Here is a 13,857-nt window from a genome sequence, read left to right on the forward strand (position 1 = left end):
TTGGGTACTGGAGAATAAAGTCTATTGGTACTGACAAATTCTGAAATGTATTACTCGTAAGATTGCTTTATCATGAACTCCAGGGAACAACCAAATTGCTTTATCGTAATGGAATTTTGTCAAAATGTGAATACCTCCTAGAAATTACATTCCCAGTTTCTAGGACCTAGAATAAAACAGGCCTGGCTACTAGGCTATGCATAGCAAATTATCACATGAAAAAAAATGTTATTTTAAATCTAGGAGTTTTAAAAAAGAAAGATGCTAGATACGTACCAATTCTACCTTTTTTTTTATTATTATTATTCCCTTTAGTGTGGACTATAGTCTGTATTGGGGGGTGATTTTCTTGTTTGGTTTAGACATATTTGGTTAATTTTATTTAGTTGGCCAAGAAAGCCTGGCTAGCAAGAAAAAATAGTAGATTTTTTTTCTTCATTTTCTTCCAGTAATAGAGACAATACATAGTTGCATACTGGAGAATCAACTCCAACAGGGTTTCTGTAATCAACAGAGAAAGCACCATTTCTACCATAAAGAAACCACCTCTTTACACATTGCACTGAATGGTTTTTGAGCAGCAAAGAAAGTTGTTTTCCAGGGAAATGTAATCTAATTGTTGTGGTCAGATGAAGTGTGTATGAAGATAATGCTGCCTCAATAAGAATCGTTCATTCATTTATGTAGTTTTAGGTCTTTGATACACAATCATATAAGCCAATGTGACCTGATAACTCATCAATTATAAAATGAAAAAAAATAATTAAAATAAGAGTAGGACTTTGTATTTTGCAGTGTTTTTACATTTCTAAACTCTCTCTCAACAATTAGGTGAAAGAAAGAGTAGTCCTGTGATGTACAATCGATGCAACTAGGTCAATGATTCCTAACATCACTTAGCAAATTAATGAACAGCTGAGAGTGGAACATTATGTTTTCTGTCATCCATCTTATTATACTTATTGAATATCTTTTATTTGCAAAATACTATTCTCTCTTTCTCTGAATGACAATTCAGAGCTGCATGCTAGATGGATTATCCAGCAAGATTTTTAAAGCATGAGCTATAAGACTAAGGAAGTCCCGAGGATAATTCCATCCACCTGTGCCTAGGATTTAAGCTTTAAACATTTGGAGTTCATTTTTAAAGAGATGACTAGTATTTATTGTGTAGAAAAGGTATGCAAAGTTGGGATCAGAGTTGAATTAGGGATCCCACTGGAAAAGAGTCTGTGGACCACACTCAGTGTCCCCTTTTCTTCTGATAGACTTTTGTGCCTCATCTTTAAATAACACAGGAAATTCATCTTAAATATTGCTTTGAAAGTATGCAAACTACTAACTTATCAGGCTGCAAATTACCAGTATACATGGGATCCCCTGCATCTCCATGGACAGTGATGGATTGATGCTATCACAATATAGATTTGGAAACCCATTTGACCTTAGTTTACTGATTCAATTCCCCTATTTTACTAAAATGAGGTAGGTTAGAGAAGTGATTAGGTTCCCCTTTTTTTCCTTGGAATTGTGAAGGTTGAGCTCTCAGAATTAAATGAAAGGAACAGAGAAAATTGGTGGCAGGTCAGTTTCCCAGCATCAAGTTAAGTTTAGCCCAGTTTACTTTAATCAAGAAATATAATAATGGAACATATAGGAAATGGAGCATATTTCAGAAGCCACTTTTCACTTTTTTTTTTTTTTTAAATCTTGTATGTGCCCATGGCATTTTCCATGAAAAAGACAGCTCTGTGGGATGAATAGGGTGGAACTGAGACCCAGTGTCAGGAGGGCTGTGCCCCTAAATCAGGAGTAAGGAAGGTGACTAGGGATGTTCCTTCAGGAAGACTGGTCACAGTATCCAGACACAGAAGCTGTACCTGGTAGGTGGAGTCGGAACAGGCTGACAAGGACTTTCAAGTGGTAAATCAGAAGACCAGGTTTGGGCAGTTCAGAGTATGAAAGCAGGTAATGCCTAGATTCAGAGAGGTGAGCACCTATTGTCAGGGAAGTCTGACAGCCTCAGAGATTCACAAAGGAGACACCAGCTCCTGGAGGACTCAGTCTTGGGTGCTTTGGAAGAACCAGGAAGATTGCCACCCGAAAAGAACATTGAGAAAGACGCATGTCAGCATCCCTGCCAAAGAAACCCAGTTGCTAAAACCAAGACCCAAATCAAAGTGGATTTGCAGTATATGGCTTGAAGTTGAGCAACCTGAGGAAAAGTCCCAATGCACAACATAACCAGGAACAGGATTTTTCCAGAGTAGATCAAGTAGGTTTAATCTCCAGGTAGGAGTCCCACCAGCACTGTCTATGAGAATCCAGGGCCACCAGGGCAGAGATAAAAGGAAGACTATTCTACAACTAAACTAACCTACTGAAGAAACATTTATATTATTTCAGTCATTAAACAAGATCACAACAGGCTAGATTTCATCATTTTTAAGTAAAACAAAGCAATGTTTCTTGCCTGGACTTAGCATGTAAAATTTTATTTAAAGTTGAGTATATTTCAATTTGTAGGTAAACACTTTTATTGTTGCACAAATACTTAACTTAGACTTGAGTGGTACTAAGAGACCTCACTCTGGAAATGTGTCACACAAAGTATTTGCTAACAGGGCTTTATGTCATTTTGGATAACAGTTGCCTTCATGAACTCAAGAATGCCAATTTTAGTATGCTATCCAGTTTTTGACTTCACTTATCACAAGAGATTGCATATTTATGATAGTGAAGTGAAAACATGTCAAATCTGCAAGAATAGTATATAACTGCAGAAAAATATATATAGAACTTCTTATATTTTATTGACATTTTATCAAATCAATACTCTGTCATTCCATAAAGCATATAAGTTTATAAAAAGGCAAAACACTTTTTGGAAATTATTCATACAATTATACACATAATAAAATTCAAAATACTGTTTAATTGGTGAATTGAGTTCTATTCCAGTTTGAAATTCTATTTAGTTCATTTTTGCACCAATGAAATATTTACCAAGTATTTAGATAAATATCAAAGGTCAAATATTAAATGTTATTGTATAAGTTTGATATTATTAAAGTATCATTTATTCTAAGTGATAAAATTAAAAAACATCCTTCCCAGCCCTAACTAGAATATTATTAATAATATGGGTAGCCTTTGTTGATACTACTGGAAGGTCTAGTAAACTTTTTTTTTTTTTCTGAAAGTGTATTGTTTTTCAGACAACCTTATCCCAGTTAGTGCATTATCATCTACTGAGTTGCTTACGCCAGAAACCTGAGTCAATGCTGATGAATTTTCCTTCTTTACACCTGACATTCCATCATGGTGTCCTGTCAAGTCTACCTCCTAAAATATACATAGCATTTCTTCACTTTTTCACATTCCTCTAGTCTCCACTGTATTCCAACTTCTCTTTACCACCCATGCCAGAAAGTTCTATGGACTACCCCAAGAAATGTGAATAGCGCTCTACAGAGTAAATTGCTCAGTAAATATTCATGGAAGAAAAGGAGTTTAAGGGGTGTTATTAGGTAACTTATCTCTCTCAATGCTTGACTCAAAATTGTTGAGGCAGTATACAAGTAAGTCCACATTCCAAGCATCATTGTAGGACAGGGTCTTCCTTGCTTGATTCCCTTGGACCCTTGATTACTTTTGCCTTAATTCTCCCTCTATCCATCTCTTAATCCTTTGACCTCTTGCCTCACTCTTTTTCCTCCTTCCCTCCCTTGAAGTTCCAAACATGTTCCCATCCCATCGGCTCCTTTAATCCACACTACAATCCTTTGAGGTAGGATTGCTTGCTTATACTGCAGATGAGAAAACTGACTCAGAGAACCTAGTTGGTCCATTGATAGAACAGAAAGGTAACTGAATTGGTGTGAGCTGGTGACATCTGGAGGCAGGGGGACCAATTAGTTAGCAGTGGCAATATTCTGGGCAATGGTAATTAAGGTCTGAGGGCAGTGGCAGAGGGAATGTAAATAAGGAGACAGATGAGGGATACAGTAAAAAGGGACTCTTTAAAAATGCCAATGGGCACTCTTTAATAAAAAGCTATAGGGCTTCGTGAGTACTGAAAGCATATTTCATTCTTTAACATGAAGTTCAAGAAGTCACCAGAAATACAGAAGAGAAATACGGGCCAGAGTTCAAAACTTATTTTCAATTAAGTTTCAAGATCCTTAGATCCCCGTTGTTCTGGCCAAGGCATTTTTATTTGCTGCAAGGACCTTCTTTCAAATGGTGTCCTTCTATGGGAATGTCATCCAGATGAAACCACTTTAAAAAAAAAAAAAAAAAAAGGAAGGCTCTTCACTACAGTCCCTGAATATGTTTGGACTGGGGCTTGTCTTCCTCTGCAGTCCACTCTAGAGAGTAAAGCAAAATGTCAGTGTGCAGTGGAATATGTGAAATTAAAAAGAGAAGCTATGAAATGTGGCTTCTGAGGAAAATTTAGGGAAAACAGGTATCAACCTCTTTGACCTCAGCCACAGCAACTTCTTGCTGGGGTGGTGGACTTAACAATTTTTTTTCTCTGTTTTGTTACATACTACTCATATGCTAGAGTAAAGGAAAAGTAAAGAAATGAATTAATGGAGTCTATGGAAAGGATAATACCTCACTAAATAGAACAGTGTTATCTCAAAAAGTTAGAAAATAATGGTCAAGGAGATCTTACCTTTTGGGTCAGTAAACCTAACCATTCCCACCATGCTAATTTGGAAATTAATTCATTTTTGTGATAATCAAAAAGGAGATGGTAGGATCTGGGGAAGCTAAATATTGCAGTTCTTCTTTTATTTCAAATCTGAAAAAATAAAGTGAAATTAATCCTTGATTCAAGATAGAACACTGGCAACAGCTTGAACAGAATTTAATTTCACCCTCTCAAGTGATGAAAAAACCAAAAGTCAAGTCACAGCTATTAGAATTGATTTTTCAAATGTTAAAGGTCATGTTTTAAGTATTTTTAATGGAAATAATTACCAGGCTTACCCATGAACACTAGGTACAAGAATGTTCCCATAACAGTGAGGGCTTTAGGTGGCTTTGTGAGGAAATGGGCAATGAAGTCTGAGCTACTGAGCTCTGAATGAACTGGTCCAGTACAGAAAATAATATATATTATTGCCACTGAATATGAAAAATTTACTGAATAATTTCAATTAATTTCCCAAAACAATGTAATTTGGGACAACTACCCATATCTGCAGAAGGAGAACCTACAAGGAAAGAATTTGACCATTAGAGCCTTTGCCATCTGCTGGTGCTTGCTTGAAATCAATGGGAAAGCATAAAAGATGCTAATAAACCTAGCTGCTGCCCATCTATGGAAATGAATACAAGTGATGAAATTACGTCCAAAGATGAATGATAACCATTGAGGGTCTTTGCCTCCTGGTGTGTAGAGCGTATAACTGATTCTATTAATTAATTGCTGCTAGGCATTGATATTAAGGTATTGGCTATGTGGGAATAATTTATACAATCATTGAAAATCCTCAAATATGATCAAGAAAAATTATTATCTGTCAAAAACTAAGTATTGCTCATGTAATCATTAGTATAATTAGTTCTCCAGGCTTATCAAGTGATTTACAACCATTTGTAGACATACTAAAGCATAATTATTCTCCTTGTTTCAATCTGTGCATTGAGATTAGGGTCATTTATAAGACTTGTAAGAGGTCACTCAACAGAGACACAGCAAAGTAGTGACTGGAAATCATAAGGTTCTACCTCTTGGTCGAAGTTTAATGTTTTTATTTGTATTTTGTTTTCTACTTGAATTTATTTTTGACTTGAAAAAATAAACTCGTAGTCCTTAGAAAATAACCCTTTTTGATTTGCCAAGGGCTACATATGGGAAGGCTGATTGGATGTATTAAAAACCAATTATTTAAATTCAGATTTCATTCCTTTCAAGAATATTTTGTTAGAGAATTTAGGTAAGTAGAATTGTCAAGTAGAAATTCTATGATTATTTTAGCATAAGATAACAAAAACTTTGGAGAGTACAAGATGACTTATCCCCATTCATTTAACTCTGTGCCTCAATTTTCTCTTCTGTAAAATTGTAAAATGGTAATAAAATCTGTCATGGCTACCTTAAAGCATTGAAAAATAAAAGTAAGATAACTAGTGGAGTAAGGTGTTCATCAAAGCTGATTTTCCTTATTAGTTTCTAAAACACTTGAGAACAAAGAAGACGTCCATGCATGTGCATATATATGTGTGGGAGGAGGAGGATGGAGAGAAGGGGTGGTGAGGGTATGTGTATTTAAGGCTATGTATTCTTTGGGGTCTATGTATTCTTAGGGGCATTATATTAGTATTTTATTCATTAGTTTGTCTCTTTAGCCACATGCCTTAAATGAGCACACTAACCTATGTCTCCTTGGCATGTCCCAAAAGACTTTTAGCTTTTTTCCAATCTACCTTTCCATTACATTGTCCTATGTCACATTTGCTCTAGCCATTAAGGGACTACTTGACCTTCACTTGGAGGTGCTGTACATTGTCATGAAATCTTGAGCTTGCTCTTGATATTCCCTTTGTCTTACGTATCTTTTCTATCCCTTCCATAAAGTTCTACTTATATTTCAAATCTTTCTTGATTCATATTTGAAGTCTTTCTTGACCATGTGAAACAGCATTAATTTCTCCATTTTATTTCCACTGTATTTTCTGAGACTCTGTTTTAGCCTTTAACACTTTGTGTTTTCGTCAACAGTTTATGTGTCTATTCCCTCAACCAGGATGGATATACTATGACTTATCCGGATGCTTCTATTGTCCCAAAGATCTGTTACACAACAGAAATTCAGTTAATATATTTTAAATGGATAATAACTGAATGGATTAGACTTTCAGCCTCTTGAACTCCCATGAGAGGCAATATTAAATAGTAAAGAATGCCAGCTTCAAAGTCACATAGTCTCAGTTCAGATCCTACCTCTATCACTTGGTGGCCATATAGGTTCAAGGTACTTACTCAGGTGTGTCCTAATTTACATACTTGTACAAAAAAAGGAACAAAAGATCTTAACTCATAGGGTCATTATGAGGGTAAAAAACATAACTCACATGGATATATAAGGTCCTTAGACCATTCCTGGAAACAAAATATTGTTAAATATTTTTGAGTGTGGCATTTAGTTTGTCACATTTAAAGGGTAATGAGGGTGAGATAAATGGTCTCAGTAGTACCATACTCTTTCAGATATATACTGTCTTAAATCATGAGATTAATTAGCATGGGAACCTACACCTAGCGAGGTTCCTCTGTAATTATTAAAATGTATTTGTTGTATAATTACACTTGATCCTTATTATTTCCAGAGTTTGTATTTACAGATTCACCTACTGCTAAAATGTATTTATAACCGCAAATCAATACGCACAGTACCTTCCCAGCCATTTGCTGATTTACGCACATACACAACCATGAAACAATCTGAGTTTCCAGAAGCACACATTCCCAGTTGAGGTTGGACAAGGAGACACTCTGTCTTCTTGTGTTGTAACCAAGTGTCCTTTGGGTGGTCAGATAAATGTCACTTTTTTTTGGCATTTAATTATTTAGTTTTGCTTTCTGTTGGTGATTTTGCTATATGCTCCCCAAGCATAATGCTGAAGTGCTGTTTAGTATCACTTATTGCAAGAGACTGTGACGTGCTTTAGGGAGAAAATCCATGTGTTAGATAAACTTCATTCTGGCATGAGGTATAGTGCTATTGGCCATGAGTTCAATGTGAATGTATCAACAATAATATTAGATATCTTTAAACAGATAGATACATAAAACAAGGTTATGTATTGACGAGTTGAAAAAATGTAAACAAAAGCTCTTAAGAACCTAAACCTATGTTTTCCCTGGGAGCAATATTACAATATTTAAAAATTCAGTGTTTGCAGCAGCATTATAGAACATGGCTCCTGCAAATCACAAGAACTGACTGTAGTTGGCATGTCATTGACATTTTAAAAATATTTGGCCAAGTAACTGACTTTACACAGCTTTTTAAAAATCCTTTTATAAAGGCACTTACTCATTTGTAGAGCAATAGCTAATTTGTGGGACGCCTGGGTGGCTCAACTGTTGAGCGTCTGCCTTTGGCTCAGGATGTCATCCCAGGCCCCGGGAACCAGTCCCACATCAGGCTCCTTGCCAGGAGCCTGCTTCTCCCTCAGCCCATGTCTTTGCCTCTTTCTCTGTGTCTCTCATGAGTAAAAAATAAAATCTTTAAAAAAAAATAGCTAATTTGTAGTAATCTAGAAGAGGCTCAGACTTCTATCTCCCTGGAGAATATTTTCCTGCCTCTGCTATACTTCCACATGATTGAAACAATCTCAAAGCGTTCTAGGGGTTGTGGGCCAGGGACTCAGAAATCCATTTCTTGACTTTATGTCTGGCCTGTTTCTGACAGTCATTTATTTCTTACACCTCAAAAGAACAATTTTGTGTGTCTATTTAAAAAATTAATTTAGGGGTCTTGGGTGGCTCAGTTGGTTGTGTCCAACTCTTAATTTCAACTCAGGTCAGGATCTCAGGGTCATGAGATCAAGCCCCTCCAATGGGCTCCACGCTTACCCATGAGTTGGCGTGATATTCTCTTTCCCCTTCCCCCTCTGCCCTTCCCCCCACACACACACACAAAACAAATAAGCACATAAATAAATAAAATCCTTTAAAAATAATTAATCTAAATATTCATCAAGGTATTCTGTGTTCATTATTTTTTTCAAATAGATTTGTAACTAAAACCAATGGACTCTTCTCTCCCCAAACCCTATTCCCACTAGCATGTTCATGAGTCTTTCTTTTCTGGAATTTACCATCATGTTTTTCAATAATGTGTTCAAGTAAATGTCCCTTAATTCCTTAGCTTTAATTCACCTGTTTTAGATACCACCTACTGGTTTATTTTTATGTCAGGATTCAGCACTCTTGCATACTTCCATTCATATTCTCCTTCCCCAATCTTCTTCCTTTTATTCTCCTTCTACTCTTCCTTGTCCTCATCTTCATTTTCATTCTAGTCCTTTTTCTTCTCTAAGGTGTACTTAATTAAAGTGAAATGCACAAATCTCCAGTATTTATTTCTATGAATGTATTATTTCACTAGGGATGCCGTAGCAAACCCCACCAAGAAGGAAACCTAAGCAAACCACAGATAGTTGTTTTCTCAGGGTTCTGGAGGCCGAAAGATCAAGATCAAGGTATCAGCAGAGTTGTTTTTTCTGAGTCCTCTCTCCTTGACTTACTAATGGATCTATTCTTCCACTGTCTTCACAAGGGTTTCTGTGTGTGTCTCCAAATCTCCTTTTCTTATAAGGACACCAGTCATGTTAGATTAGGTCCCATGCTAATGGACCTCATTTAACCAACAATTTCTCCAAAGTCCCTACCTCCAAATACACTCAAATTCTCAGCTACCAGCGATTAGAACTTCAACATGTGAATTTGGGGCCGGGGCACAATTAAGCCCATAATGATATATTTTGACAATTGTATCCACTCATGTAACAAACATGAAATAGGGGATTCCTGCATGGCTCAGTGGTTTAGCACCTGCCTTCGGCCCAGGGCGTGATCCTGGAGTCCTGGGATCAAGTCCCACATCAGGCTTCCTTCATGGAGCCTGCTTCTCCCTCTGCCTGTGTCTCTGCCTCTCTGTCTCTGTGTCTCTCATGAATAAATAAATAAACTCTTAAAAAAAAAACATGAAACAAAGATGCAGAATGTTTCTTTCCATCACCCTTAAAAGTCTCCTTCTTCACATAGCCAATCAATCCCCCAATACAACTGCCATGGGAAACTGATGGTCTGCTTTGTATTACTATAAATTAGTTTTCTTATTCTTGAATTCCGTATAAATAGAATTAAATAGTACAGTATGTACTCTTTTGAGTCTATGTCTCCTTATACCCAATCTTACATCACATTAGAATTTTCTTCACTGTATTCCTGAGAATTCCATATTTTTAATTCTGTTTTGGATTCTCTGTTTTGTGGATTTCAAATCTTTTTCTCCCTGTTTGTATTCTCATTTTCCTGAAGCAGAACCTCATTAGCCTCCTGATAAAGGGAATGCAGGTGGATACCTTTGAAACCATGCATTTCTGAAAAGTTCCTATACTTGTACTTATATAAGCATTTATTTTTATACTTGTGTTATATTTTCTTTAAACTTGATAATTTGCTTGTATAGCCCTGGAATTCTAGGTTTAAAATCTTTAAGATTAGAATTTTATAAGTGCTGTTCTGTTGTTTTCTAACTACGAATATCATTGAGAAATTTGACTCCTTACCATATTTACTTCTGATCATTTTTATGTGACCTTTTTTCCTGTCATTCTGGAAGCTTTTGGATCCTCTCTCCCTTATGAGGCTGTAGTATTCGCAGTAATGAGCCTTAATGTTTTTTTTTTTTTTCATGCATGATGTCAGACATTTCATAATCCCTTTTAGATTGAAGTCTCAAATCTTTAAGGTTTTTATGGTGGAGAAGGGTTGTTGTATCTGTTCTTTGCTAATTGTCTGCCTTCTATTTTTCCTGTTTTTTTTTTTGATTATTATTTCCTTTTATTAGTTGGATGTTGGAAATTATGGACTAAACTTCTATTTTCTTATCTTCTCTCTCCAGTTTTCAATGATCATCTTTTTACCCCCACTGAATTTTAGGAAATTTCTCTTTAATTTATCTTCCAACTTATTTGTTGAATATTAACTGTTTCAACCAAATTATAAATGTCATAACATTTTAAAAGAATCTTTCATTTTTTCTGTATTTTTATTCCTTTCATGAATGCAATATTTTCTCTTAGATTATCTGGGTTATGACAGCTTTTTGGATCCTTTCTTTGCTCTAAGCATCAGTGCTGTTTTTTTCAAGGGCCATTGTGTTCTTATGTATTTTTTCCTTTTATACTAAAGGCTTTTTAAAAAATGTCTGGTAGTATTAAGTTGTTGTTAGTTTACATTAAAATGAAATATGTACTAAAAAAATGATTGTAAAGTGCAAATTCTAGTGCATGAGTGGGGGTTATTAAGTGGGAGCCTCATTATTGGTGGATTAATCAGAAACCTGGCTGTTGTTTTCTCTAGGGCCAAACTTATAATTTTCTCTAGAGAATTATTACCTGATATTTTGCCTGAGGAATATACACCTGGTTGTCATTACTCTGAATGCAGATGAAGACGACTTAGGTGTCTTTGACTTAATAAGTCAAAAATTAGTTCCTTGCCCTCATCTCTTCTTGCTTCTGTGCCTGATATCTGAATCTGTGGATTCTGTTTCAATATCCCTCGAGGAAAAAATTCCAAGCTACTTCCAGGTCGCTGAGGGTCAGTAGAGTGATTTTACTGGATGTGGGTAGGACTTTCAATCCATCTTTTATTTCAGAACCATGTTTCAGTTTTGTCTTTAAAGGTATTTTGGAAGCAACAATTTCTAGTCTTCCCTGACCTTTGCCATGCAAATCACCTTGTTTTTCATTAATACCTCTTAAGGGGTAATTTAGGTTTCGTCTTTCTCCTTTGCCTCAGCCACCAGACTTCTCTTAGATTATACCCCTTAAATATTTGTTAACATCCCTCATCCATTAGACTCCTATTCTCTATTTCCTTATAGCTTTATATCCTTTAGAATATTTTACTGTCATTTTAGTAGTATTTACAAAGGAGAGGTAATAATGCATGTAATCAATCAAATGAATTGTGTGTCTTTGTCAAAATTACACAAAGAGGAGTACTGTCAGATTGTAAGAATGGCTTTAATTTGCTTCTTATGAGGTAATCACTAGCATTTCCTGCCTCTCCACTTTATTCGTACTTCAGCTTGGGTCATTTCTTTGACCTCATCCTGTTGTCCTAACTTTCTTCAATGTTTTAATTTATATGTATTATTTTGCAGAGTATCAAGGTAAGCTGGCTGCCTCCTCCATCAGGAACACAAAATGGATTTATTACTGGCTATAAAATACGACACAGAAAGACGACCCGCAGGGGTGAGATGGAAACACTGGAGCCCAACAACCTCTGGTACTTATTCACAGGTCAGTGTTCACATGGTGTAGTATTGCAAGATTTTGATGAATTAAATGCTTTGGGAATAAAATATACTCTTACTTCCAGGGAACATTCTTTTTTTTGTTTCCCAACAGGTGACATTTATTGGTCTGAACAAGAATAACCTCTATATTTTTAACTTGATATTCTCTAAAATGCTTTCAGTACATATTTTGCTTCTGGATCATCCTCTTAATAAATATATCAGATTTTTGAAATCCATATTAGTTTCTCAGCGTTGATGATTCAACAACAGCTCCTCTTGTCAAATAACTTTTAACTTTAATAACTTTAAAAAAGCCATCTAATCAAATGGTTCCAAGTTTAAGTCACTCTGGCCCCTCTCCCCCTAATATCCAGCAATGAGGAAGGGGTTGGAAAATGTGGAAAAGGGTAGTTTGGGAAATAAACTGATTATTCTACTTTCCATAAACATAAAATTAAATTCACTTTTTGTAGCAATATTGGTGGAACTCAGAGTAAGTCAAACTTCTTTATGACAATTGGATTCAGTTTCATTGTGGTATTTAGATAATATGTAATTTATTTTATAAAATGAATAATCCAGTAATCCACTATTGGAACCCTTAATTCATGTCAGCCAGGTTCTTAGAAAACAGAGTCTGAAGTGTGCTTTCAAGGTAATACCTGTGGGGGTTGCAAGCCCAGGAAAGCACCAGTGAGGGATCAAAGAAAGTGAGCCAGGGGAGAAAAAACATCAATGATGGTGGCGTATCATTCAGCTGGCCAAAAGTGTAGGGCAAACATGGTGTTTTCATGGCTTCCTGGGGTCTCCTCAGAGGCCACATGAAGTACATGAATGCTGTGTATCATAATCAATGGCTGGATAGGAACTCTTAGCAGTTCGTCTCTTGCCTATCATTGGTCAAAGTCTACCAATTACCAATAGGCTGTTACCTATTCTGTACCTCCAAACAGCACCTGAGAAGTCAGAGCATTTGGAATTCTCTCCTTGTTATTAGTAAGTACTTCACGTGGTGGTGGCTTGGTCTAGGGTAGCAGCAATACTCAAGAGGGCTTTATAGCTAAGAGAAGCACAACTTATTGCCAGGGACTTGGGAAGCAAAGCATATAGCAGTGGCTCATGATAAGAACTGGTGGGTGAAGTTGAGCAAACCTGGGTCCGGGGAAATATACAAACTGAAACTCAGAACTTACAGCTCATAGATAAAGTATCACTGCAAGTGAGAAAAGAAGAAAGTAACCCTTTATTTACTCTTTTCTCTATACCAAGTATTCAGTAAATCTTCATTTGAAATCATAGTGCACACACACAGACACAACACGTACATTTTAAGCTACCTGTTCAGCCCACACTCTGAGCCTTGATCAAAACCTGGTTTTTTACCTCTGCTTTTTTTTTTTGTTTGTTTGCTTGTTTTTGTCTTTTATGCCTATAAAATGTTAGCATGATGGTGAGAATGCTTCCAAGGTAGGTTGTCAAAAATAACATTATTTGTTTTATGTCTGAACAAAATCTCTTAGGCAGGTATTTTGCCTATCAGCGGAAGTTATGACTCTAGTACATCATTTTAAAAGCTTAAGAAAAGCTGAGATACTATGGCTTTTTTATGGATGAAATTATGGGGAGAAGATAACAATAATTTAAGTTGAGGTGAGGCATATGTGCTCAAGGGGATACTTAGTACCACATGTAGTTTATTTTGAAAGAAATCACCAAGATTGAAAAAAACCTTGCTGAAAAGTTTTTAGTATAATTCTTAAGATATAATATTAGACTAGAAGAAGAGCCTGTATGG

The 13,857-nt window shown here is 36.0% G+C and overlaps 1 protein-coding gene across 1 annotated transcript in view; it reads left to right on the forward strand.

Moving 5' to 3' along the window:
• LOC129495456 (netrin receptor DCC-like) overlaps nucleotides 1-13,857 on the forward strand; it is a 735,527-nt gene that overhangs the window by 535,463 nt on the left and 186,207 nt on the right. Inside the window, exon 14 of the mRNA XM_055302992.1 lies at nucleotides 11,922-12,063. Coding sequence (XP_055158967.1) covers nucleotides 11,922-12,063 — 142 coding nt within the window. The remainder of the gene's footprint in view (nucleotides 1-11,921; nucleotides 12,064-13,857) is intronic.

This window comes from Nyctereutes procyonoides, unplaced genomic scaffold (assembly GCF_905146905.1).
Source record: "Nyctereutes procyonoides isolate TBG_1078 unplaced genomic scaffold, NYPRO_anot_genome, whole genome shotgun sequence".
Classification (NCBI taxonomy): Eukaryota; Metazoa; Chordata; class Mammalia; order Carnivora; family Canidae; genus Nyctereutes; species Nyctereutes procyonoides.